This window comes from Falco naumanni, chromosome 3 (assembly GCF_017639655.2).
Source record: "Falco naumanni isolate bFalNau1 chromosome 3, bFalNau1.pat, whole genome shotgun sequence".
In the NCBI taxonomy this organism is placed as follows: Eukaryota; Metazoa; Chordata; class Aves; order Falconiformes; family Falconidae; genus Falco; species Falco naumanni.
Genome location: NC_054056.1, coordinates 52,082,286 through 52,109,878, shown reverse-complemented (window position 1 = coordinate 52,109,878; position 27,593 = coordinate 52,082,286). Strand labels below are relative to the sequence as shown.

General features: G+C 39.0%; 1 protein-coding gene across 3 annotated transcripts in view; it reads right to left on the bottom strand.

Moving 5' to 3' along the window:
• LOC121084638 (myelin basic protein) overlaps positions 1 to 27,593 on the bottom strand; it is a 120,271-nt gene that overhangs the window by 46,650 nt on the left and 46,028 nt on the right. For all 3 annotated transcript variants that reach the window (XM_040586368.1, XM_040586369.1, XM_040586367.1), the window contains exon 3: positions 14,187 to 14,277. In XM_040586368.1, coding sequence (XP_040442302.1) covers positions 14,187 to 14,277 — 91 coding nt within the window. The remainder of the gene's footprint in view (positions 1 to 14,186; positions 14,278 to 27,593) is intronic.

Here is a 27,593-nt window from a genome sequence, read left to right as displayed (position 1 = left end):
AGGTTACATTGCATTCCTTGACTGCTGAAGTGATTTAGTTTGAGATCATAACAAGAAGGTAACATACAAACTCTGACTTTTCTCCTCGGAAAGAAATCATGGCAACCAGTGATCCTATTGTGCTTTGTTGTTGCATAATTGTTAAAGAAATGCTTTCCGATGCCCTGTGAGAGGGGGTACTATCTCGAAAGCTCAAAGGGATTGTTCATTTGATCACTAAGCACAGTGTTATTCTAATCACTCATGCATGCAGAGAATGCCCCTATTCTTATGTTCCCCTGAGAGTTGAGATCATCTGAGATATGTTGGCTATCACATATAGAGGCTGAGGTAGAACTGCTGGCAGGAAGTTTTAAGTGAAGGATTTTCACAGAACTAGAATTTCTCTTCTGCATTTTTGGACAGCAGTTGAATTTGCTGACCACTGGGCTAATTTAGGTGTATGTATACAAGCAAACCTTTAACTAAAGATTTCAAGCTTGAGAGCTTGTGTGTTGAATATTGAAGCAGTTTGAAGAATGACAAAATAGATACAGATGTGTTTCTAATCCCAGATCCATCTGTCTGTCCCCAAAGCCACAGATACCTGTAAGTGTATTTGATCCAAAGCTCTTAGCACAAGCAGATATTAACGCACAAGACCAAAAAAAACCCTCCAAAAGCCCCCACCACCCTGACCACCTTCCAATACAAGAAAAACTCCTACATGTACAACCTAAACACTAGCTGCACACAAAGATAATGTAATTAGCAAAGAACAAGGTTATTCCATGCTGTCCTGTTTTACCATCTCCTAAGAATGTGTATTTTTATTTCTGACCTTTTAGAATTTCTTTTACAATATTCCATTCAAGTCCCTAAGATAGTTTTGTGATGCACTTTAATGATTCTTGAATTGTTTTGTTGAAAACATTAAATTTACCAATAATCTCAAAAATGAAATGCCAAGCCTCTTACCCATATATATATAAAAAAATAAAAAAAAACCCCACACCTCTGATTCATGCCATCCCTAGCCCAAGCAGCAAATAGGCAAGAACTCATGCTTTATGTTAAAATCTACAGAAGACTGATGTACTTTCAACTTACACTTGAGAAAGACAAGGAAATTGCTTATGCATCTCCGCTGCGTGCATATTAATGTCCTCTGAATTAACACACAAACTAGCCTAGACCCCACTAGGAATTAGACAGATGCATGTACAGCACACGAAAGCTATAAATATGCCTTATTAAATTCCTCCCCCCAATCAGGGTTGTAGTCTCCCTGCCCCCTTGGAAAACATGGCTTACTAGCATGATTCCTTATTTTAGTGTATAAATAATACCCTTAAAATAAATGCACTATTGTAACCATGAAATTTTAAGTAGGTCTGAATGATTCTGAAAACCTACACTTCATGCAAATAAACTGCAATTTTCAGAAAGATGTGACCTCATTAGAAGTTCTACAACCAAGAAATAGTAGGATATTTCACTCAGATGAAAATATTATTTGGCACAGATGTTTTTTCTTTTAACATTATAGGTCAAAAAAATGCCACCTTTCAAACATTCTGACTGAGAACCTCCAAATCAAACCCCTTTTTATTCTCTAATTAAAACAACAAATAAAACATCTAAATAAAACTGCTATAAGGATCAAATGTTGTCATACTTCCTCAATGAAAAGAAATCTGTTAAAGGGGTTATATTTTTATTAAAATCAGAATATTTGAATTATGAATCTGGCCCTTAAAAGACAAGTCTTTCTGTTGCAGTGCTGCATCACAACTATGTCAACATAAGCAGACTAACATAGATGATGGAGAAAATGCCCCAATTTTAAATAGCTCCCTATCTCCAAGTAGCTTATATTCAGCCTTTTCCCACACTTCACTCCTGATAAAGAGCATGATTATGATACCTGAAAAACACAGGGAGTCGACTAGAAAAATCAAATATTTGTATATGTCAGTAGTGATTATTACAAAGAGGTCGGGAGTCAGAATGACTAGCCACAGCAGCGTGTGATTTTGAGTAACACGCTGATTTCAAGACATTCACTTCTGTTTTCTTGAAAGGGCAGTTCCGCCTGCTTTCTTATTTTCTTTTTACTGGACTCTTGAAAATAATTTGCAAGAACAGTCAGACTCAGAAATCCTATATTAGGTACCTTAACTTTAGGTAGAAGTAAAAAGGGTCCTTTTACATGAGAACTAAGAAAATACACTAGAAAAGGCCTCATATTTTTGCTGCAGGAGACATTTGTAATCAGCATGTATGTTAAACAAAAGCACCAATAACACAGGTGGGAAAAGTGTAACTTAGAAACTAGAAAGATATTTTCCCCATCACTTATTTAGAATTGAAAGAAAAATTACCAGTCAATATAAAAAGATTGTTGATGAGAAGGGCTGGAAAAAGAAATAATTGAAAAGTTTGCCTTCAAGGAGCAGTCCCTAGCAGAGCTATATCGGTACAGGTAGGACACTGCAACTGTAACTCTGTCCAGAGCAGAAATGGCATGTAGAGAGGGTGCTAATGAAGCACACTTCTAAACAGAGTAATTATGCTGTTGTGATTCTGCCACTGAATCTTCCCAAGCACAACAGGCTTTATCAGGAAACTGGAGTTCCTCTGCAAAAACTAGAGCAATTTGATTCTTGTACTGCAGTTAGAGCGCAACAAACCGCTTGGTGCAAATGTAGCCTGACAGGCAGAGAAGGTACTTACTCTGAGAAACAGGAATCAGCTGTAATGGGTGCAGAGCAACTTTCTTACAATCTTCCCATTACGTTTATAAATCAGTAGTCTTAGTGAGGTCCTAGTCCTCAACTAGGTGCTTCTGCAGCATAAATAATACCTGAAATAATGCTAGGAATTAGTCTGCATTTGGATTATGGTACTTCAGTAATAGAGGAAGAAAAATCATGCACACCATAAAAATAATTAGAGCAGTTGAAAAGGAAAAAGAAAATTCCCAAGCATGCATGCATTTAAAAGTCTCACCTCCTGGGCTTCTCACTTTCAGAAAATTCAATTAATTAGATTTAATCCCACTGATTGCTCCAATCCACATTCTGAAAAGAGGCCACTAAACACAAATTGCTACAATCAGGTGAGCATGATTTTGAAATAGAAGCCAGATTTATTGTTGCTGGCATATGGAAACAGAGATAACACCTCTCTGCTGGAGCCCAGGCGGATTTATCACAGAGGGAGAAGGGCAAAACAGTTATTTTGCCCAATCTTCTGATTCTCCCTTTAAGCCAAGTTCCACCAAAATAACTGTGTCAAAATCTGCACAGTATTTTAAAGTGTTAAAGCATATTCCCATTTCTGCTGAAATCTAGGGAAATTCCTCTGTTTAGTTCCATTTATCATTGCTCCTTTGTAGGCTGTGCAGTTCACAGTGATGTTAGCCAGCACTGATTCCTCACAGCAAGGGCACAGTAATTTGGTGGAAAAATAAGATGGAAGCTTTTCTTATTCAGGGGTCTTGACAGTTTCTGGTTGAGGGTTTTATTTCAGCATAGATCTTGAAACAGATTTTCTTTTAAATCTTCATATCAGACTTAGGTATTTTTAAAACAGCAGTAAAATTATTGCAAGAAATTTTGGCAAAGCAACTGAAATAAGTAAACTTTCAGAATTTATATTTCATGTTGAGTAGGGGATTCAGAATTAAATTAGTATTGTTGTATAACTGCTGTCCACACTGTCTTAACTTTTCCATTTCATCCTATTTTATAATAGTTTTCCTGTATTTACGAGTGCAGAAGGAATGTGATAGCATAGCAATAAAATCTGGAGACAAAACAAGAGGATCTTGTGGTCATTTTAAGGATGTCTAGTTTATATACAAGATGGAATATGACACACAAAGCAAAGGACAGCCTGAAAGAAAGTAAAAGGTAACAGAACAAGGCTGCTGATGTAGTAAATTCCTGCTCACACCATAACCTTACCTTACAAAAATGAAATAATGGAACATTTTAGACCTGATGAATAGGGGAAGCAGCAAAAACTTACCATGACTAGAACCAATCTTGCTTGAAAAGGCTTTGCAAAAAATTCAGTTCACTCGTGACAGTAAATATCAGAACTGCATTTAAAACTTAGCCTTCTGATTCAAGAATAAAATTCTCTACCTCTCCCATTTGACTTTGTATTGCAAGACACCTGCAGACAAGAAAATGGCAATGTCTTTCTGCCTGAAGCCGCCTCAGTGGCATGCAGAATGTTCGATGTGAAAGATGGCTTCCTCAAGCCTGCTAGTCAAGCCAAGAACTTCACGTTACCATGGACCTAAGATCAGGATCTTCCTTGGTAGGAACTCAGGCATAACCACTGCATAGCTCTGTTGAAACCAGTAGAGTTACTGTGCTGGAAAACCAGGAGGTCCTGCCTAGGTAAATCAAGGCAAACAGAGTCAGCACATCCTGATAAACATTCAAGGAAGCCCACCTATTTCAAGGAAGGAATACTTTCTCAAATGTTAAGTACCTATTTTAGAAGCATCAATTTTTTTATTTTATCTCCGCTGAGTTCAGTTAAACAAAGTCTATTTATGGTAACATTGCGTGGTGGCTTAGTTAGGTGTCCAAAACCTATCACTTTTTCCGCAAGCAAAGGTTAAAAAGAAAATGCTATTACAGATCTTTCAGAACAGAAATGAGAACTCTTGTGAATTTCTTTTATCTCTAGCCAGTTTCTAATGAAGTCACTTGAGATAAACAGGGATTCAGGAGTACTTTTTGCAATAGCATCCATACATGTGTTTGTTTAAACAACTGACTTTAGTCTTTGAAGTGCTGGTTTCTGCTGCAGTCCTCCTCATCAGCACTATTAGCAACGTTTTTAAGTTTTCCATGGTTAGTATCATGCACAACAGCAACAGAAATATTAAGATGCTACAGTAAAAAAAAAAAAAGGGGGGGGGGGGGGGAAATCACATTGGATGATAGCTACCACAAAACACTCAGACTAACTTAAAGTTCCATTTTGATGGAGATACTTTGTATCCAGTAGAAAAATGGTTCTTTCTAATTAAGTGGAAATATTTAAAAGGCCTAAAGAAAGCCAAGCTTTTCATTGGCAACAGAGAAGGGAAGCATAGGGAAGGCTCTAGAGAGAGAGCCCGCTCTGAACAGCACTGGAAATAAAGAGCAGCATTATCATGGCTGTTCTCTGCTCCTCGCAAGGCTTGTAAGCGACTGCAGTCTTGTCGCCACCAGGATGTTTCTGTACAAGTACCAGTGTGTGCACACCAGTAAATACTAGTCCTTTTCACTTCTATTTTCCTCATCAAAAATAGATACCTCAGATGTGAATTTCTGCTCTGTGCCTCCTTGTCAGCACTTAAAGGGACACTGTCACGCCCATAAAACTAAGCTAATGCACGAGAGCTGCCAAGCTGCATTTGAAGGAGTTAAGCCAAACCACAGTCAGTCTTCTTGAACAAATGTGTAACAGAAAGCCATAGCTTCAAGTGAGGGTTGGATTTGCTGCCTGACATGGTACTGGAGCCATGCAGTTTCACAGAGCTCCAGGGTACAGAGATGGGAGAACCCAGGGGAAGCTGACAGATGCCAAGTCCTGCAAATTTTAATTCACTCACTCAAAAGCTCTGCATTCCTCCTTGCTTTCACTTTCCACTATCATTAGATTCATTTTCAGTCTTGCGGACACAATTGCAAATGTCATACATTAGGCTGAAGCACAATTTAGATTAACTCAGCATAGAAATAAAAATATTTTGTCAGGGTCACCACCAAAACAGCTTGTGTGTGGTGTTTACAATATGCTGTCATTCATTCTCACCCTTTCACAGTGGGCTTATTGGTGCTTGGCTTTCCCTTCCAGAGCTCTACCGGTAACATACCAAGTCTGGTACTTCCACAAAAGAACTGCTGCTGGACAAGAGGATGCAGCCACAATGCATCTCTTGCCACCCTTCCACACTCTTCAGGCAACAGCTTGAAGATAAGAAAACCCACACCATTTTTCATAGTCCAGTCCACCCCTTTAATACTGGAAGGACAGGTTGATGGATCTTTTATTTTTAAGCTCAACTCATGATCTTTACAGTTTGGCTGAAGTCAATAGAGCTAATTACGATATCGCCAAAGAACGAGGCTTAAATAGGGGTGTGAGTGGAAAGTACCACTAAAAAATCGAAGCCGGAGTTTAATAGGCCCATCTGACCTTGTCAAGGAACTGAAATTTCACCCCATCAGCAGCACACTGGATAGGAAGCACCAACTTCACACTGACCTATTGTGCTTATGAGGGAAAGATGTTTACCTCTGTATACCCTTTCCCCCTGGTTTCTATCTTCTGCATTCAGATAAGAAAATTATCTGGGTTAGGATCTCTCTCTCATGAGATGTGCTGGCAGCGTAATGGAGCCCAGTCGCAGGAGGACAGGTAATTAGGGGGGCTAGACCATCAGTAAAGTGCCTCTTTTTAACCAGGACAACCAACCACTGAAAGCCTGAGGAGAATCCATTGGGTTTATACAATTTTTGCAACAGGACATTATTCTGGCTTAAAAGAAGTATTATGGATTTGATCCAGGAATTACCCAATGAAATTCTGTAGTTGTTATTATGCAGTAAGTCAAAGTAGGTCACTTTCTTATTTTATTTAATACAAAAAGGATTATCAATCTCAGCTGGTGTTTCCATGTCCTAATAGATTGTACAAAAATTTATTCTGGCTCTCTTCTAGCCATTGCATTAAAATGTGAGTCATATTGTAATGAAACTTTAATGGCAACAGCTGTTTCAGCTAACACAACAGAAGAGTGGTTGGCTCATGGAGGACTATTTCACTTCTTATTTCACTCAAACCAGAACTGAGCATTTATTCAGCCTCAACAAAACTGGAAATGGGACAACAGCAACATCCCAGCTACTTTCCCCCAAATAAAGATCTTTCAGAAGCACTTTCAATTCATTTACAGATAAAATCTTGCCTTAACCAAACTGGATGGTACATAAGGATCAGTGGCAGAGAACACTAAGGACTCTGTTTCTGAAACAGAGCAAGGTCTTAAAAACATTAGTCAGGATGAGTTTGGTACAATGAGAAAGGAATGTACTCTGAATAATTAGAAAAGGTTCCACCGATTATGATGTTAAAGGAATGTACTCTGAATAATTAGAAAAGATAAGGTGGGCACCTGAAGGAAAGGAGACCATGAATCAGGAAATCGTTGAACAAAGAAAGTTGAAAGGTTTACTCCACCTAGATCCCACCTATTATGAATAGAATGATTAGGTGTTGAAATCAAATGAATATGTATGTAAAGATGTTGTGTAACCTCTCACAAAAACTGTATAAATTACCTGACTTTTCACTGAAAACTTCGGAGCTAGTTTGTCCAGTGCAATTGACTAGCTCCCCAACGTTGCACGAAATAAATACCTTTGCTGCTTAAAGACAAAATTTGTCTCTGAGCAGTTACTCTGTGCCGTTTTGGCATCATTTCTTCTGTGCAAACAGAATACTCCCTTGGGCCACAGCCTGCTAACAGAACAAAGACAACAAAATACACTAGGAAAGGAGTAACTTGTTTTCATAGCCAGCTAATTAGCCAAAGGCCTCATATCACCACCCAGCAACATGTGATGTTAGACCACCCTTAACCATCCTCACTTTTACAATCAGCTACAATGTGTGCTCTGGATAACAATAGGATGGTAAATGCCTATTGTGCTTCCCCCCATCTCGCATACAGACTCACTCTTACTGAATAAACAAGGGGGGGGGCGGGGAAGCAGCACATACTGTACACTGTATAGCAAGCATTAAAATAATGAACAAGTCATTTATTATACTGCTATTATGCTGATTAATTACAGCGAGCACAGCCCACCAGCCCTGCACTGCTGAAAATACAACAGGCATCACTGGCTCAGGTCCATGTCTATGCTAACTAATCTAGTTAACAACTCCAGCCCCTATGAAAGAAGACAACTCCAAACCTCTGTTATGCATGTAGCTTGAGTATGGTACAGATGAGAAAAATCATACCAGATCAGACTCGTTAAAAACCCTTAAGCACACTGTGCACTAATTTTGTGGCAAACATTAGTGCCATGCTAAAAGTAATCTTAAAGGTTTAGATGCTACTGTAGAGCAGTACCTTAATTATAATGGCATATTAACTAATTAAATGTCCAAGAGCTACTGTTACTGTTTAAAGCATCAGATGGCTGCCAGAAAAACAAACACATTTGAATGCTATTGTTAAAAAAAGAAAATCCATTAAAATGAGCCATAACCAAATCAACCACAGAATTAACGTAACATATACAAGTATCTATACTTTAGAAAAAGCTTCAAAACCTAAAATAACAAAAAATCCCACCAGCTGGCCTACTGCTGCCTCTGAAATCCCATGGGTCTCTTTCCACCACAGCAGTTCTCTAGTCTTCAGTTTCTCTTGTCCACATACAAACTACACATAGTTTGCAAAAAGCATTGTATGATACATAAGATCTTGCAAGAACAGAGTTTCAGTTCTTTTCTGGGGTGGGCAGGAAGCTTTAGATGGACATAAACACACTGAAAAGACAAAGCTGTGAGCAGCACCTCTGAGATCCAACAACTGCACAAAAAATGCCAAACTTTTTTAATAAAATGTAAACCTATTCTTTCTATCTCAGAAAGTTAATCCAGATTTTCTCTTGTAATTTTGATAAATCAGTGATCTCTGGATGGAAGCAGACAGGCAAAGTCTTGCAAGAAATTGGAAAAAGGAAAGAGCTGGTGAAGGAAAGTGGAAATATGTGGACAGTTGGAAAAAGAGAATAATTACTTAGCTTATAATGAAAAACTACAGGAGACTAAATTCCCCCATTTACCTCTCATGCAAGAGGGAATAACCGCATCGTTGTAATAACCTATTTTAGGGCAATTTGCTTTCTCACTAGATTGATTTTTTGTGTGTGTGTGTAAGCTTGCCATTATTTTGCATTAAAGTCATAGTTTGTGTCCCACAATTGATTGTGTTTACAAAGAGAGAAGCTTCCCAGTAAGGTCACTGAACTACAATAACCCTCAGCTTTTAGCAAGCTCCTGACAGGACCACATCACCTCCTGATAAAGGCATAGTGCAGCCCAGAGCTGCTAAGTGCCTTCCAGCTTCCTCCTTTTGCATTCTGCCCTTGCTCATTTTTAAACAAGGATCAAAAAGCAAAAATGTATACAAGAAAAAGAGTGAAATCCATGCAAATATAACACACAATCATATACATTCCCACCTTGTAAATATATTCTGTACGACCACATGTTAATTTGCACTAGATTGATACTATCTATTATTTCAGGAGAATGGGCTTTATATACCATCATTAAATCCCCAACTGGACAAAAAAAAAACCACCTCAAACTGGTAGCTGATACACAGCATCCAAAAAATTCCTACAACTGTGGCTACCCTTGTCCTCCCATGTTAAGGGAGGCTAATGGTGAGCGTGACTACATCAGTCAAACCATTACAGATGGAAATCTCGTGGAGACAGAAGTTCTTCAGCCTGCATGAGGTTATACAACTATCCACAGGGCATTCTGCATAGGGCACAGCAGCAGGCGTCAGCATAAGCACTGAATCAGGGTGAGTCAGGGTTGCCGTGGAATTGTGCTGAATGTACAGTTTCTAGCTATATCTCTAAGTGCTGCATACAAAAAGATACCTCAGAATGTACCCAGTACTGCAATTAGAATGGCATAATGACAGACAGAGCTGCATTTAGTGTCACTTTGCCATGCTCGGAACACAGCTGGCTCACTTCTTGCCTAAGTGAAGGGGGAAGAAAAAAGAAGTATAGCTCTGTAATTCTGATCTTTTCTTTTAGAGGAAAAAAGAGAGTTAATTTCACCTTTTTCATAAAAACAAAACACACAAGAAAAACCATCAAACCCAAACACCACCACCACCCAAAACGGATGCTCCACAATACAACTCCAGTCCCAGCACGAATGACTGGAAAGCACCAAACCATGGAGAATCATGGCCACATCCACAGATACAATTTCAGACCTGATCGGCTAGATAGGAATAAAACTTTCCTGTTTGAGAAGACCAAGACTTACTGTATCTTGGAAAGTTAGTACACTTTGACTATTCACTCCTATCAGAAAGGGAAATACTCTGTCAACATACTACAGTTCCCCCATGGAGAATTTTTCCTTACTTGTAATTTTACGTTAGTTCAACCCTATGGAAAAAAAGTATCAATAAAAATCTGCCTATGTCCTTTTCCAAGTTAATGCAATATGGGATTGTACCAGAGGAAGGTCCAATCCTCCCAGCAGTCAAAATGACAGACAGTTTGCTCCCATGTTTCCACCTCACAGTTGTAGAGTACTAGTAGATCTAATAGACTTCTGAAAATAACCTCTGGAAGTCAGCTTCTGATGCATTTCTTCAAACGCATAGCACTCTACCCGGCAATTTTCTTCTCTTGCTTGGACTGAGATGTCATTCACGATCCTTTTCTGAATACATACTGGTTGCAACAGAGACCATGTTGACTACGTGCAAGTTCAACAGAAGTTTGTAGCAAGCAAGACATTCTAGTTGCACATCACAGATGCATATTCAGTATATATCAGACAACAGAACTCTGTTGGGTGTCACAAGAAAATCCTTTCAAAGGACAAACAAAACTAACTCTTGTTAATTCAGAATTTCAGTTACAAATGCCATTACTGTGCAGACTAGATTTCCTTTCTTTCCCATATCCTTACCCTTATGCTCCATTTCTCCACTCTATCCTCTCGTATAAAAAGTTCATCGCCTTTGAGAATTTGCTCTCTGAAACACAAGACATACCTGACTTGTTTGTATGTTTTATAAAGCAGCTGGTACAATGCAGCTTTATCGTTGGTAAGGACATTTCAGCTATACCCCAGTATAAAAATAAATATTAAAGAGAAATTTAAAAAAACCTCCAGAATGTTAACTCCCAAATTCAACCCATATGAAGAAGAGGAAGTAGAAGAAGAAAGCTGACATTCATGTTCGCTCACAAGTGGCTCTCCACAGTAGTGGATCAATCCTTGCTTGTATCTACAAAGAATGCTATTGGGTCTAGCAGACTTGAAAGAGGTATCCATACTTGGTTCCTTAGCACCGCAACATTTTCAATCAATAATAATGTGCTTGCCTCCAAAACTGTACCCCACCAATAGAGACTGCAGAAACCACATTTCCAAAGGAAATACTGCTGTATTCAAATGTCGCAGCTCCCTCTGATACCTTCTGTATAACAATCTCTAGCAATCGCATCTATTCCAATCCGCCCACAGCACAGAAAGTTCCCTTTTCCTGAAAAATCATATTGTCACCTGGTCCAAGACAATACTGACCTTGGAGAGGGGGCGGGGCACAAGAGCAAAGGAAGATATATTTCTGTCTCCTTTGCTCAAGAGCCTTTGACCTGACAACCCAGGCACTCCGGTGGCTGCCAGGGACTGGCAGTTGCTGCCACCGGGTGGCTCAGCGAAGAGGGACAGCCGGTGCATGCAGGGGGACACCACCCCTCCGAGTGCCTGCTGCACACCCAGCACCAAGACAGAACGGGCAGGCAGCAGTCAAGGGTTGCTGCCCCCGTTTCTGAAGAGGGCTCAGTGGCTGCACCGGGCAGAAGCTGACTTCTCTGGTGTCTGCGCTAACCTTTCTGTAGGGGGTGGCATTGTCCAGAGAAAGCTGGGGACAGTGATGTTCCTGAAAAATAAGTAAATAAGGCACAGAAGATAGCGATCTATGTGAAAAGGGAACACTGTGCTGTACCCACTCAAAGAGACTGGAGGCTATTTAGAATTACTCAGAAGAGGGATTCCAGTCAAAGCTGAAGCTATAAATTAACCAACTGCTGGTGCGCTCATTATAATCTGTTTTTATTATTATAATAAGCATCACTGGGGAAAAAGAAAAAAGAAAGAAATGAGGGATAGCTTGAAATAGATCAGCCCAGAGGGAGAATAACTGAGCAGGGTCTGTAATCTAATCACTGAAGTCACAGGACAGCAAATAACTCACCTAGGGAAAACTGTTTCAAGCTTACTATTTATCCCCTATAAGATGGATTTGAGCATCTTAAGAAATTGCCCACAACTGCAGGGAAAGGCAAGTACCTACAACAGCATCATTCTCAGAGCCATGAAATTTGTTATCTGCCAAAATTTTCTCCCCAACTCTCAGGGAGTCTCACACTAAGGTGGTTTCATTTGCACCTTCAATCCACTTTGATTTCCTCACTTGACCAGGGTGAAAAAGAAGATTACAGACTCCATTTACACCATGTTTCCTTTTTTTTTTTCACCCCATTTTGACCTAATCTTAAAAACAACAAACAAACCAGACTTTCATTTGTAAAGTGGTAAAAGGGTTGATTTAAGACCCTATAGTCTGAGTGGTTTTGAGTTGGAAAGAAATTTTCCTCCTTGTAACATCAAGTTATCAAAGGCTGATCATTGGCTTACCTTAGATAAGCAGTTCAGTTACAGATTTGGAACATGGAAATATTTAGCAATCTGTTAGTAAATCATTAGCTTTAAAGAACATGCAGTACACTGCATGTCAACCTTCTTAAATGAGTACAAGAATTTATAGTGAGGGTATGGATCACAGGATGGTGTTTATAAGCCTACCAACAGTGAACTTCAGTGTTTTTAATTCCCATTTTTAAGTTCCCAGTCCCCATACGGACCACAGGCTTGACTACTGGTTTAGCTCACTGGTACATGGGGCTAGGGATCAGACCAGAGAAGGTTTAAAAGCCTGAGATTTCTCTGGTAGAAAGAGGCAGACAGAGGTCTCCTTGCTTTGCTGTCTACATCCTTCTCACAGAAAGAAAACCAGAGATCTGAACTGGGAAATTACATGCTTTGAGCTGCACATTACACAGTGCTGTGGGGCTCTATAAACAGTAACACTGGATCTACTGGATCTATGCAAATAACCAATGGAGCAGTCGTAGAGCAAATTAGGTAACAGCTTCACTACTGAATTAATGAAATTGAAACCTAGTTCTTAAGTCCACTTGTGGATTCTTGAGACACTGGCATTATATGATCAGTGTTGGAATCATCCACACCAGGAATTCAGGTTCACGTGCCAATCACACTACACTATCTCATTGAGGAAAGCTGATTTGAAACCAAACTAGTTTAAATGATCACAAGCATTGTTTCCATATATAGTAAGAAGGATTTAATTATTCATGCTCCATTCCTTTTGTACCTTAAAATAAAAAAAAAATCTTTACTGTATTCAAAAATATTTGACTCATCCAAAAGTTTTCAAGCTAGTCAGCCTTAATAAAATCCACATGTCTTCCACAGACATTGAGCTTCCATTCTAGAACATAATAAATACATGGAAACAATACTATACCAACTGATAAACTTTCAGTCTTGCCCTCACCCCTCCTGCATTAATGTTAGACTATTGCTTTTTTATTGGAGTTCTACTAGCATAAAATCAACAAAGTTATAAGGTTTCCCTGCCTATTTTCCAGATCTTAATGCAGAAGAAAAGGCCAAATACAGATTTCAGATCAAATAATAAAACTACCAGCAAAACCTATAGGCAGAGGGGGATTCACAGAAAACTATCGCAATGAGTTTATTTAAAATCTAGGCCTCCAAGTATCTTCAAAGGTCATCTAGTCTATCTGTCTGCAACAACATGAACTACATTACGTCAGTTTAGACTGTTGTGTAACCTGTTTTTTACAGGCCCACAATGATGAATCTTCACACTTTCCAGATGATGCATCCCCACATTTTAGTATTTGTTTTAGGATTCCCCTTCCCAACATTTAACCATATCTTTCTTTCTGCTATTTAAAGAATTCACTCTTTGTCCTAGCCATTACGGACTGAGAAAAGTTTATTTTCCCTCTTACTGCATACATCTTTAATTTTATTGAACACTTGCACTCAGTCTTTCTTCTCTGTGGTAACCAACGGCAAGTCCTTCTTCAGAGATGATTTATTTTAGACCTTTGGTCCCCATTTGTTTTCTTCATGGTCCTCTCCTCTACCTTTCTAGGTCTCTGTGGAACTGTATGGCCCACACTCAAATGCTATACACCAACATTAAGCAGATCACAAGAATTTTGTGGGAATTCTCTTTTCTGAACAAACAGATCAAATAACATTTTCCAGATGTCCAAGTAACTCACCAAATACTTCATTATCCTCTGAAGACTGCTGTGTTAGTCTGGCTGCTTTTGGACTTTCTTTAGCTGCTTCCTCCACCTTGACTTCAGCATTCTGTAAAACAAACAGCTTTTCAGATTAGTTTTTTTTTTTTTTTTTACAATTATCAAATAGAAACACTCTTCAAATTTCTCTAATTATGCACACATTACATTCTTAATGAATACAGAATCATTAACACAGAGGGTTTTGATATCTATATATATGTGTGGTTTTGCAAAATATCAAAGGGAAATACTCTCAGAAAACACAGATTTTGGGGGGTTTTGAATCTGTTTCAAACTCACTAGAGGACATAAGAAGAGGGCTAGAAAAGCCCTATCTAAATGAGATAGATCTTAAAAACCATGTCAAAACTTGTAAGTTTCCACCTTTCCTCCTCATATTTCCTTTTCTTTCTATTGACATCTTCCATTGTTTACTTAGTGAACCAAGAGAGATCAGAAGATAGTGCACAAATATTTCTCCTTACAGAGCAAAGATAAGTGAGCTAGAGATTGCTTAGAAGCAGCCATCTTCAAGTCTTCAACCAACTCATGTACTTCTCTCTTTCTGAGACAAACCTGCCAAATAGCTACCTGGTGTTAGACAGGGCCCAGAGGTAAGTCAACAGTTTCAACACTTAAATTGCCAGAAGTCAAAGCATTTCACTCCCTACCTAGAAAAGACTGAAGAAAGCATACCCTGTGAAACCCTGAGTTTTAAATATTTACATTGCTACTAAAAAAATAAACAAACTGATGTTTTCAAAACATTTTAGTTTGATACTCAAGAGAAATGTACATGCATGCTTACAGCAATGCACATAGTAAATTTCACATGCAGTCAACTGTTGAGCAATGGATATGAAGTGACTGATGCAATATTAAACATTACTGGACTAAGAGTTGAGGAAGAAAAAAAAAGAAATGCAGTATGCCTATGCTTTTTAAAGGACAGATATCACTCTGTTCAAGTACATACTCATTCAGAAGACTTTGTGTGATGTTTTGGAGCAATTACCTTTGTACGATGTATAAATTCTGACTTAGGTTTTGAAAATGTTGCTATACAATCTTTCCATGAAAATTACCAGCTCTGCCCTCAGAAACATAGCACACTTCCAAACTGGTCTCTTCGTAAAGTGGTCTCTTATTTCCCCTTTTTAACAACCATATAGAAGATAAAAAAATGACAGGTAAGTTAAGTCTATCAAACTCCCTACAGAACAGAGGAGTACAAACTTAAGGCACATGAACTCAAGAGACTTTGAAGAAAGACAGTAAGCTTTGTTAAGAAAAAAATGAAAGACAGACAGACCTAGGAGCCTACTGGTGTCACCCAGCAGCAGACAAGAATTAGAGAAAGGAGAGAGAACAGGAAAGAAAGGAGAAACTGTTTCAGAGGAAGAAACACCTGCAGAAAAGAAAGGATTCTGCACTGCCTCAAGGCACCAACCCGAGCATCCCATGCAGAAAACCCACCAGCTCTCTATCTCTCTCTCTCTCTCAAAGCTGAGGAGACAAGACAGTTTTAGCAGATGTTCACCTCAGTTTGGGTTAACTAGTGTCCCCTGGGAAGATGGAGGGATCCAGTCAGAAATCAGCAGTGGCTATACTGGGAGACAACTTGCTTTGGGTAAACAACTTTGTCATCAGCACAACTACTTAAGCCTTGTCCCCACAGATATGATTTGTAAGTTGTGGAGCCACCCAGTTTGCAGTGTGTTAGGTGCTCTCCACACACCCAGTAGGACACATACTAAAGTCTACAGCATCTGTACTGGTTTACAGAGCCACTTGAATGTAGAGGCCACTGATTCAGTAAGCTGCATGTTGCGGTCAGGTTCACCATCCTATTTTAGTTGCTCTATAGTGAGAAGCAACTCAACTACATCTTTGTAGAAAGAGATGGAGAACAGCCCTGAACTCTGAAAAAAAGGAAAGACGACACCTGCTACAGCAGAATAAGCCAATCCCAAAGCAAAACACCACTAAAAATCGTGCCATGATGGATGACACACAATTCATACAATTAGATAATCAAACCAGTTTCAGGGCTTTCCCAGATGATGGGAACCGCTGAACTGATCAGAACTATTCATCTAGGTTTTGCAAAGATGGTGCCTGTTAGCTCCATTTTCAAATATATTCCATTGTATTTAGCATATGGTGAAGCTGGTGGCGCATGAGGAGAGGGATTGCTGTTCCTCTTTGGAAACAGCTGGAAGTCTGACACCTGCTGCAAAGGCATTAAGAGCAACAGCAACAAAACACTACCCAACAGATACTCAGAGGTGTCTATAAAACAAGTTGTCAATCCAAATCCTTACTAGGAAGCTGTCTGCATCCCTTACTTGAAAAACATGGTTTTTGGCAGTCTCAGGGAAATTAGAAAGACTGAGCCATGACATATTCTGATTCGAGTTAAATCACTGGGAAGAACTGCACAGAAGCTATGCTGTCTGCTCCCTGGATAAGCCACAATGTTGATGATGACAAATGTCAGCTCTGAGATACTGACAGGAAAAGTTGTGTGGCATCAGCCTAAAACATGGCAGTGCATGGCTGGATATAAATTTACTTGGCATGGCTTCTTAACAAAATGCAAACTTTAAAAATATTTCCTTATTATTTGCACAACACATGATTACCGGCTTATTTAATATCTGTATTAACAAAAACAATACAAGAAAGATCACTTGAAAAGAACAATGATCCAGATCCTCTAAAACAAGTTACATTATGAAAGAGCATTTTAAAAGACAAGATTTAGCCAGTTGCTTAATTCTGTTTTCCAGTGTCCTAAAAATTCTAAGTGTCTCTATCCTTCCAACCAATGAACAGAAGTAAAGCTACATTCCCTCACACTGTGCCAGGAGAGATTCTTTACCTGCAGTTATAAAGTGCTTGTGGGTGGTTATACAATAAAGGCCCTTTGTACACAACATAGTAAATGTAATTCTATCTAGCTCTTACTTTCAGGTCGAGGACTCTGTGCAATTTCAGAAGTGATGGGCAAAATAGTTTTATTTTACAGCATCAGTTCCTAAGAACTATAGATTACACCTGATTTTAGCATGAAACAATTATTATATAGGCCTAAATAAAAAAATCCTCCCTTACCCTCCCCAAAAAACCATTTCCTCGATCACCACAAATTAGCATATAAACTGGAACTCAAGTCAAGTTTCCTGACATGAGACAGGCTTTCTCAATGTTCTTAGACCCTCTTCTGAGCTAGGGCCTCCAACCTGTACTTCAGAACAAGTGAGGAGAACGTCCCCCATCCTGCAGGTGTTCTGACATTGGGAGAGAAACCACTGAGCACCAAGATCACAATCAAAGCAAACTGGAGTTACATTTCTTACATGAATTGGGCCACTCGTGTTCCAAAATACCATGCAACACTAAAGTAGCATGCCAGCACCTACTTCATGGTAACAGCTGGCCACAGACTAGAAATATTTCTATCATTTCATAAAGTAGTTACAAAACAAGATGCGCACATATACTGCAACTGTGTCTACGTGAATATGTACATCTATAGCTGCTCTTCACTCAGCCCTGATAAAAATTAGAAATTGCATTGTAATCTGCCAGCTTTACAAGACGCTTTTGGCCCAGCTTCCCATTGTAGCTGCTCACCAATGCCTTGTGACTCAGTTCACCTGTTTCCTCATTATCCACCAAGTGAGCACCACAGTCTCCACGTTACACAACATTTTAAAACTTTGATAGGTAAATATAGAAACAGGTAGCTATCAAAGTATTTGCAACAAATGAATAGCAATATCAAAAATCATGCTTTGACTGTATATACACCACTAGTGCAAGAAGCAAGGCTGTTTGTATTTTGCTGCTATCAGTCCTATTTAGATGATCTTTACCTAATGGGAAATACTAAGAAATGCTGAGTTACAACGAGCTGTATTCTGCAGGCACCACAGTACCAGGCCAGGCTGAAAAGTGCCGTGAAGCGTATCACGTCTACTGCAGTAGCTATGTCCTCAAGAAAACATAGGACTTGGAAATGGAAAGTTGTACTCCGGAGCATTCAAGCCAGCTTTTTAACTACCTTGTCATTTTTGCATACTAGTTAGGAAAGGATTATTTCTTTTCCTTTAACCATAAGACTGCTACTCAATTACTTCATTTTGCAAATGACAAAAACACACAGAAAAGTCAAAACTTCTCATCAGAAACCAATTATTCAAGGCTTGTTATGTCTAAAATTAAATAAATTAAACAGAATTAAATAAATCCAAGGTGAAGCAGAGACTTGTCTGTGCTGTCATTCCTACCTTATACAATCTACTCTACTTTCTTACATACTTAGCTAGTATGTTTAGCTCCATCCCAATGGCACAAATGAGAACAGACTGAAATTTCTTTCTTTTTTTTTTTTTTCTTCAGAAAAGTGCCACACTGACATCAGAAGTTCTAATTGCAGCAAAACAACACAGAGCATGAGCGCATGAACTGCGGCTTTGACCACACAGCCATTTCTCCAGTTCCTTCTCTCATTCTCATTTGTTCATTCCTTCCTATCCATAGCACGTTATCTTCCCTGCACTTAAGTCCACAGCACCTAGCAGAATTGGGGGCACAGTAAAACACTTGATTCTTTCTCTGTGCTACATTTACAAAATTAAGACAAGCAACAGACACCACCTCAAAAGACAGACAAGAGTTTCTAGTGTATAAAACCAGCTCTGACTTGCAATAAACCTCCATTCTGAGTAACAGAAAAAGGGTAAATTGTTGTAGGCAATAACAATCTTGACAATCTAAACTGTATCCATAGCAGTAGATCACGCAACTCCAGACTTGGCTGAAGAACTCTGCAAAACATTCCTGAACTTCCACCTCAGCAGTGATATTCACCTAAATTCTATCATGCAAGGCTACCTTTCATTTAATATTCACAAAATGTGTGTATGATGTTCAGGTTCTAGTACACCTTAAGGACATCGTACGTGTTGCCTCTTCTCAGACATAACTGAACTTTCACAGAGTTTCAGAGGAAAAAAAATTTAAGAAAAATCTGTAAGTCATGGATATGTGCTCCTTCAAAAATGTGACAGTAACATGACTGAGGGTCATGTATCGCTAAGTCCACCAAATGCATGAGTGTTTCTCTACATACCAAATACTGCTGCAATCGGAAGGACAGGATGTAAGTCATTCTTAACAGTGATCATATTCTTTGTTGCTTTTGTATTCTGCATCTCCAGATTAAGTACCAACAGCTATGCTTTCATGAAAGCTGGAGAAATTCCTTGTTATTTTCTTTTCAGAGACCTCTATCAGCCTCAAAGTTTTTAGCTCACATCCATTGTGAGGAATTTTACAGGCAGAGCGTAACACAAACAGATGAGATGTTGTGAACAACCCTTATTAGCAGCAAGAACTCATGAAATAGCAGCTGGGCCTATTCAGGTGGGCAGAAATCTCTTGGACCTACATTAATGAATATCTTCAAGCATCTTCCTGAAATCATCCATTAATTCCTCTCAAATTGCGGAGATTTTCCAACCCCCTTTCCAATAATACAGAAATTCATACTAGCAAGCACCAGGCTTCTTGCACAGAATGTGAATGGTGAATTTTAGCAACGCCATAGCAGTTGATCTGTACTCCCTGAGCAAGTCTACTGCTGTAATTCAGAATAGGGTTATGCCAGACTGAAGCTGAGTTCATCTTCACAGCTTCAAGCTCTTGCAAATGTTCCAGGAACTCCTATATCAGTTCTTCAGTCCCCAGCAGTCATGAAAAGGATTGAAATTTTCCCATTAATTTTCAGATAAATGAAATAACTCCTTTAAACAGCAAGCTAATCAGAATAATCTCCAGTTTTCTGGTATACTGCATATTCTCAGTTTAATTTTCACTTCTACAGATTCTTTACATTCAGTCTCTAAAATGGAACTCAAAATATCATCTACTCAGTAACTTCTATATAAGGAGTAATTAGTCTCACGTTCCTGTGCACATGTCAAAATCTTATTTAAGGTAAAAGAATGGAAAAAATGACAGTGATGGAAAGAGAGAGGACTAGAGTTTTCCAAGGACAGTTTTCTGTTCCTCTCAGTTCCAACAGTACAGTCCCACTGCTGCTAATGTCATTGATGGAGGATTTCAAAAGAAGTTTCAAACAAAAGGATCCCATCACTAACCCCTAAGGCAGACAAAGGCCCTTTGAAAAAGGTTTAGAGATGGCTCAAACACATTATCTGGGTCTTTGAAGAAATGCATTCAGTCTATTTTTAAAACCTTAAGATACTGAGGGGTTGTAGTACAAAACACTGAATTTCAACTCAAAAATTTGCTACATTTCCCATTACCAGTTCCACACTATTTTGCTATATGTTTCCCTCCATTTATGAGAGGCATTTAAAAACTACTTCTGTTTGTGACGTTCTTACAAATTGGGTTAATACACAGGATATCTTGCCTTTATAGCAATTCTGTTTCATTTTCAGAAAAGGTTCATGACCACAATGGGGTTCTCATATTTAATAATGGAACTAAAATTTCTTCCCTTCAGAACATAACAGATAGAGACAACTAATGGATCCACAGTATGCCACTAGTCAGCTTTCACTAGTCCATAAGGGATTCCCCCAATGCTGAGGAGGGAGCGCAAGTGATCCCATTGCTGTGTCCATACTACTGACAAAGGCTAATCACATTTGGGAGAAAGGTGCTAAAATAACAGAGTTCATTTGGAAAACAAAACAAAAAAATAAAAACCAGGACAGACAACCCTGTGCAAGAATCAAGGTTTTCCCATGAGTACCATGAACTCAAAAAAACCCCAACAAACCCAAACTCATGTCCCCTATACATAGGGGCTGAGGGAAAAGAAAAGCTATGTGAGTGACCTGTTATTCTGTAGGTACTCCAAGACACTGCCAGAATCAGGAATTCTCATAAAACAGCAAGGAATTTGCAAAATTACTTAAGGCACAAAAATACACTACGGGTCAATATTTTCAATTTGAAGCAAGAATCCAGTCATATGACTTTTGCTCTGTGCACATTAATCCTGAAACTGTACACAGGAAACCTGCATCACCTGAAATTCAAACAAGTATGGACAGAGCTATGACTTGTTTCCTCTACAAATCCCACCCTGGTCCCACAGAGCAGCACAACGACCACCACCTCAGCTGTAACAGCAGAGCAGTGGCACACACAATACAGAACAGTGAATATCAACATAAGGACCAAAAACTACACTTGGGAACACACAGAGTTTTGACAGCCTCCAGAACACTTGACCTGAAACTGAAGTTATTAAAGTACACACACTGCCTGCTTTGAACCCAGACAGTTTTTCTACAGTGCCACTGCAAACAGTTATCTGGCAGGCACATTGATGGATGCAGCTCTTGACCTCATGAATCAAAGAGGAACCATAACAACACTCAATGAACAAACCCAAAAATAAGTACATTTGACATCAAACACAATAGCAAATCTCTTTTACAAAAGGTGTTTAAGCAGATTTCCAGAACAGTCTCAAGAGTGACAGCTACTAATACTAATGCTTTCACAGTCCATTCATCACCTTTATCCTATCTAGACTGAGTGTTCGCTAATTTACTTTCCTTTAAGCACTCATTTTAGCCACGTGTTGAACAACTACAAATAATTCACTCTCAAATGCGGTTTAAGTCATAAACACAATGTGGATGCTGCAGCCTCAAGTCTCAGTGCATCTCCTAAAGGGCTTCATAAATACATTGAACAATGGCAGTGTCTAAACCCAGCAGAGTAATAATTTTCAAATGCCACCACTGGAGGTCTTTCTGAAGTGTAATAATAAAAAAAGCATACAAAAGCAATCCTGTTTCCTTCTGCTAATGAAACCATTTCTATATTCTAGCACATTGAAAAATATGAAAATAATTCCTATAGATATCTGATATACCAGAAAAAGATAAAAAAAGGTCATCTCTAAGCATCTGAATACTCACTCAATCTATGCTAAAAGCACAAGAGATGCAAAAACTAGCAACTAGTTCGAGAATGATACAAAATAGTTAATAGGGAAAAAAAAACCCAAAACTATGACCATTTCAAAAAGTGCAAATACCAATCCACTAGTCATGGAGAAAGGATTACAAATATTTTGAGCTTTTTTCAGGAAAAAGTTGCCTTTCAGCATTGTACATTGCACTTCTTATATTGCTGGTTTGAGTTTGGCAGTTTGTAATGAATAAAAAGCAAAACACACTCCACTGCCTGAATTATCAGAGATCCTCAGCCCTGAATGCTCCTTAGGGGTCTATGGCAGTAAACCAGTTGATTTGCCTCTTCTACCAGCAGGATGAGAAAAGAGGTAAAAGAGATGGCAGCTCTCTGTGGGGAGCACACCGTAATGAACAGCACAGCACTCAGCAGCACTACAAATCTGCCTCAAAGCAACGCTGCGAGGGTTTTCACAGGGTGCTGGGCTGCACAGCGGCATGTGTGCACTTTTACAAAGCAGCACTAAACAGCAAAGAAAGCAAAGGCACTGAAAAAGCTCTTCAAACGCTTCCCTGGGGGCAACCTAGAAATAGCTGGTCACAAAGGAGTATGTCTGGGAGATTTCACGATTCCAAACCATGACTCAGTTCTGAAGTTACATGATGTCATGATACTCAGAGGAGAAACTACAGCCCTTTCCCAGACTCCTACCAAGCACTGGTTGTGTGATGATGCATTTGCCTGCTGCTTATGGAAGAGTTCTAAAAAAAATAAATTTTTTTCAGACACCTGAAGCAAAGTCCAAAGCTGCTTCATCACAGAAAAGGACACTTGCAGTGGCCCAGGAACAAGAAGATACTCAAGTGTGCCTTAAATGAGTAAAACCAATATCAAATATTCAGTTAAATATTTTTCTTCATTCTTCCTTCCATTACCTAGAAGGTATTTTGAGTGAAATTATTCCAAAATGAAAGTTATTACAGAGCATCTCGGAAATACTTACTGTGAAAGCATCAAGCTAAGAATGATTCAAGATTATTAGAAACAAGCCAGTCTGCCACCTTACAGGCAACAAAACACCTTTTCTGGGCCACCAGCTGTGAAAACTTTCTGGCTTCTGCAGTACTCCAGCTGACAGCGGACAGGTATTTTTGACAAAAACCCAACACAGCAGACATCCTGATTCTGCAGCCAGCATTACCTATGGTAAGGGGAAACACATAAGGCTTCCCTTGTCAGTACAAAGTGTTGACTCCACAGGCCTGCAGAAACCAAGTGGAACACATGTGACTGTGGGCTACAAAGAGCTGAAGCACAACTACCACACAGAGAAGGAACTGGACACCCAACAACAGTTTAGCTTTGCCCAGTTCCCCAGCAGCAAACCAGATTGCAGGGAGGCTAGAATTTCCCTTCTGGTATTTCATTCTTAATTTCAGCATGTGCAAGAACCAGTCCTTCAGCATGTAAAATAAACATGCCAGCATGTATGTCTGGGTCATTTCTATACGTGGTTGAAGACTGGCTTTACTCAATGTCTATCTTTTTACTGCTAGCTCTGTACTAAGAGGGTACTACAAGAAAAAAAAAAGAAGTATAAAAAGGGTAGACAGCTTTAAAGGACTTTCTCACTATATTACTCACAGTGAAATACTAGACTAATCCAAATCCCCTTTGAGCTTAATGGGTAGGAAACACACCCTGAAACACCAAAAATGAAAAAAAAATGGACTTTCAACTTCTTGAATTTAATTTTCACTTTCAAGCTTCTAGCTCATGAGGAAAGAAAGCTCACAAACTGCTATGTAAATACACTTTATATTTAAAATTGTATCCCTTCAACGCCCTAAAAAACACCAAGTCATTTTCAGCATTTAAAAACCAATGCTTACATTTATTTGCCAAGGATTAAAAGAAGAATTAAATTTCACACCAAGCAGTTAATTTCAGAAGGAAGTTTTTCCAAAATACTGGTTTGGAAGGAAGACTGTTTTCAGTGCTTTAGGTCATTTGGCAGTCTCTAGCTTTGTGAAGTGTATTTCTAGGCCAAAGCTAAGTAAAGTTTTACCTAGTTGTCTGATATTAAAATATATTTACCTGCAAGACCCACAGGTTCAAAGTAAATTTCGACCACAATACTGACCAATGCATTTGTTCCTGCACTGTGATAAGAGAAAATCATCAAACGTTTCTTAAACCTTGTACAAAGAGGGTTTGGGGTTTTTTGAGGGGTGGTGGGTTGCTGAGAAAAAGACACCTTTGTCTTTCAAAAGCAGCAAGGTATTTTAACCCAGATGTCTTGGTTCCTCACTCGCACCATGGCCCCAGCCTTGCCCCATTCCCAGGCCCGTGTCCTCCCTCTTCACCATCCCCTCAAGCTGGGCTGCTCCCAATGCTTGTTGGCCCCTCAAGGAGCTGAAAAAGGGGTGGGAGAGGGGCTAAAAAGAATCCTTCCTAACATCAGGGGAGAGAACCAGACCAGCTCTCAAATCCAATCCAACACACAGCTTCTCTCTCCTCTTGTCCCAGTTTTAACAGCAGAAACAAGGTTTGCTACTTAACATTTGGTTATGGGGGATGCCCCACGAACTCACCACCAGTGACACAGCATGAAGTCTTTCTATGAATACTCCTGTCTATCCACCCGAGACAGAAAATTATGGACTTTGTAACTGAATGATAGGCGCTTTTCCACTTCCCTGTTTGATTTAAATCAGTCGATATTAAATACATGACCCTGAAAGAAACTTTTATTATTCTGTGCTCCCAGAATGATCACAGGTCGTGTAAATGTGCCGTGTAAATAAACGCACAGACACCACTTAAAAGAAAATATTTTCAAGCATCCAGATTTATGAGGGTAACATTTAGAAAATATTCAACAGATGATTGCCCCTTTTCAAAATTTCAAAAGATTTCTTTTCAAGTAAGAGTTTTGAAATGCAGTCGGCATGGAAGTAATTTTTTTTTAGTTACAGGGAGATGATAAAGACACAAAATAGATTGCACGATTGTAAAACATTAGCATGACACCTTTTAACTGCCATGTAAGCAAATTAAAAAAAAAAAAAACAAAAAAAAAACCAAAAAAACACCAAACCAAAATCCTCTATTCCCTTCAAAAGTGTATAGTTTTGTAGAAGACCTCAGAAACTGAAACTTAAGTCATCGGCACAGAACAGTCATCAGGAAAGCGTAACTATCAAGAGTAGAGACATAATTTCCTGCAGTCAGTCTCACTTGCTCTGTTGTATTTGAAAAATAAGTGCAGCCAGCAAACACCACAGGTGATTAAAAGCTCCATCCATGAAAGCATGGGCACAAAAGTACGGACACTTCTTTGCTTTAACACATTCTAGATTAGTGTTACCTTTACTATCAATATGTGAAGATAAGGAAAGACATTGACCATTTTATCAGGGATCGCTTCATCAAGATACGAATGTGTCAAAAATAGTTCCTCACTATAAGACTATATACAAAAATTGCTACAGATGTTAGATGCTAATATTTGTCCTATTACTACTGAAACCTTGAGTCTAAAGAAGACTCACCATGAATGTTAGACACTAGGCAAAAATGAGTATCATTTTCCTTCATAGTCCATGGAACCAACTTCTGCCTTCAGCCCTGCTGTGTTGTTTTCAAGGTTTCTCTTGGCCACATCACCCTGTGCCCTTTATTTGCCAATCCAGTCCATCTATCACTTTCTCACTTGTCTGTGGGTTGTCATCTTAGTCCCTCATTGTTCCTAGTTTAAAGCGCTCCTCACCAGCTTGGCCAGCCTGTTGGTAAAGATGCTTTTGCCAGACTTCATCAGCTAGATTCAGTCTCTTCTGAACAGTCCTTGATCCTGAAAGAGGGCCTCCATGGTTGTAAAAACAAAATGCCTGTTGTCAACATAAGTTGTGCAACCAGTTGTTGACCTCTAGGATCCATCCAATTCTTCAAGCCCTGCACCCCCAACTGGGAGGAATAAGGAGAAAACTCATGGTCTCCATGTCCCCTGTTCCTCCGCCGCTGAGCCATATAACCATGCTTGATAGGCTCCAGGTCTCCTCTGTGGGTATCAAGGGTGCCCATGTGGAAGAGCAGATGACAGGGGTAATAGTCCAAGGATTTAACAAGCCCCAACAGCCTCACCAACACTATGGATCCAAATCTCTCTCCTAAACGAGAAAGTATGTGAGAGAGAGAGAGAGAGAGAGAGAGAAAGCATGCACAAAAATGTATCTGCAGTTTAAGTAATAACCTGCGATTTAAAAATACAGGAAGGAGGGACAATTGGGAAGTATATGTTAAGTTTTTAGAACCTATTAAAACACAGAGGTGTTTGTTCTCAATGTGCTTAAAAAAAATCAGAAGTTACCTCCCTTTCCCATATCTCACCAAAGACATAGCAAGAAGACTCTTAGAAGTATTAGTGACCTTTGCAAATCTTGAACAAAACCAGAATTAAGAAATGAAGAAACTATTGAGCTTTCCCACTTCTATATCAACACAATATGGTGGTGTAAGAATTTGGATTTAAACCCTTTCATCATTAACTATTTCTTAAAAGGAGATATGCAGGTAGACTGTGCTCCAAAACAACAGCAGGCATAAATAGATTTTTAAAACAACTCTGGTGGCAAATAGGTATATTTATTGTGGTTTTCTTTGATAAAGAAGCAGTGTCAGAGGTTCTGGGTAGTAGTTACATGAATACAGAACTGCAAAAAGTTGCAAACGAAAACCATGACCTGAAGTACCATCTTCTTTCCCTGCTCCAGTAAATCAGAAAGCTGCAACTCAGTGAAAAGAACCAGTTCATCAATAATCATTCCTGCAAAACGTTTTACACTTTTGTAGCTTAAAAAGCTTTCCCTCCTTCAAAGAAATCCAGTAAATAAATATTCAAACATATTCCTCTGGAACTACCACTAAAATACATTTTAAAATTCATCATTTTAAGAGACAGACTTTGCCCATGAACTCTCCGCAACTTCAATTCTTATGCAAGACAGTTAGCAGGAATGAACAGAAAGCTAAATGCTAAATTTTGACATGAAAATTACATGGCAGGAACAACTACCTTTTCAGAAAGCCAGAGCATCGTCCCAGGGGATTTGTCCACCTAATGTCCAACTATGGGCCCAATCTGGCTGACTTTCCTTTCAGCAGGCCACCACTGCAAGTCTCTCACATATAAACCAAATGTTAACTAATACAGAGTTGTCAATGATGCATAAATAAAATTACTTACTAGAACAATATCCACAATTTTTTCATGTTTAGAAAAAAAAGTCACCCTAAAGCCAAAGAATAAACACTGAAATGTATACAATACTTTTCTGAATATTTTTAAGAAAGCAATTTCAGAACACCTGTTATAATCAATTTACCATTTTGCCTGAGGTAGAAGCAGAAGGA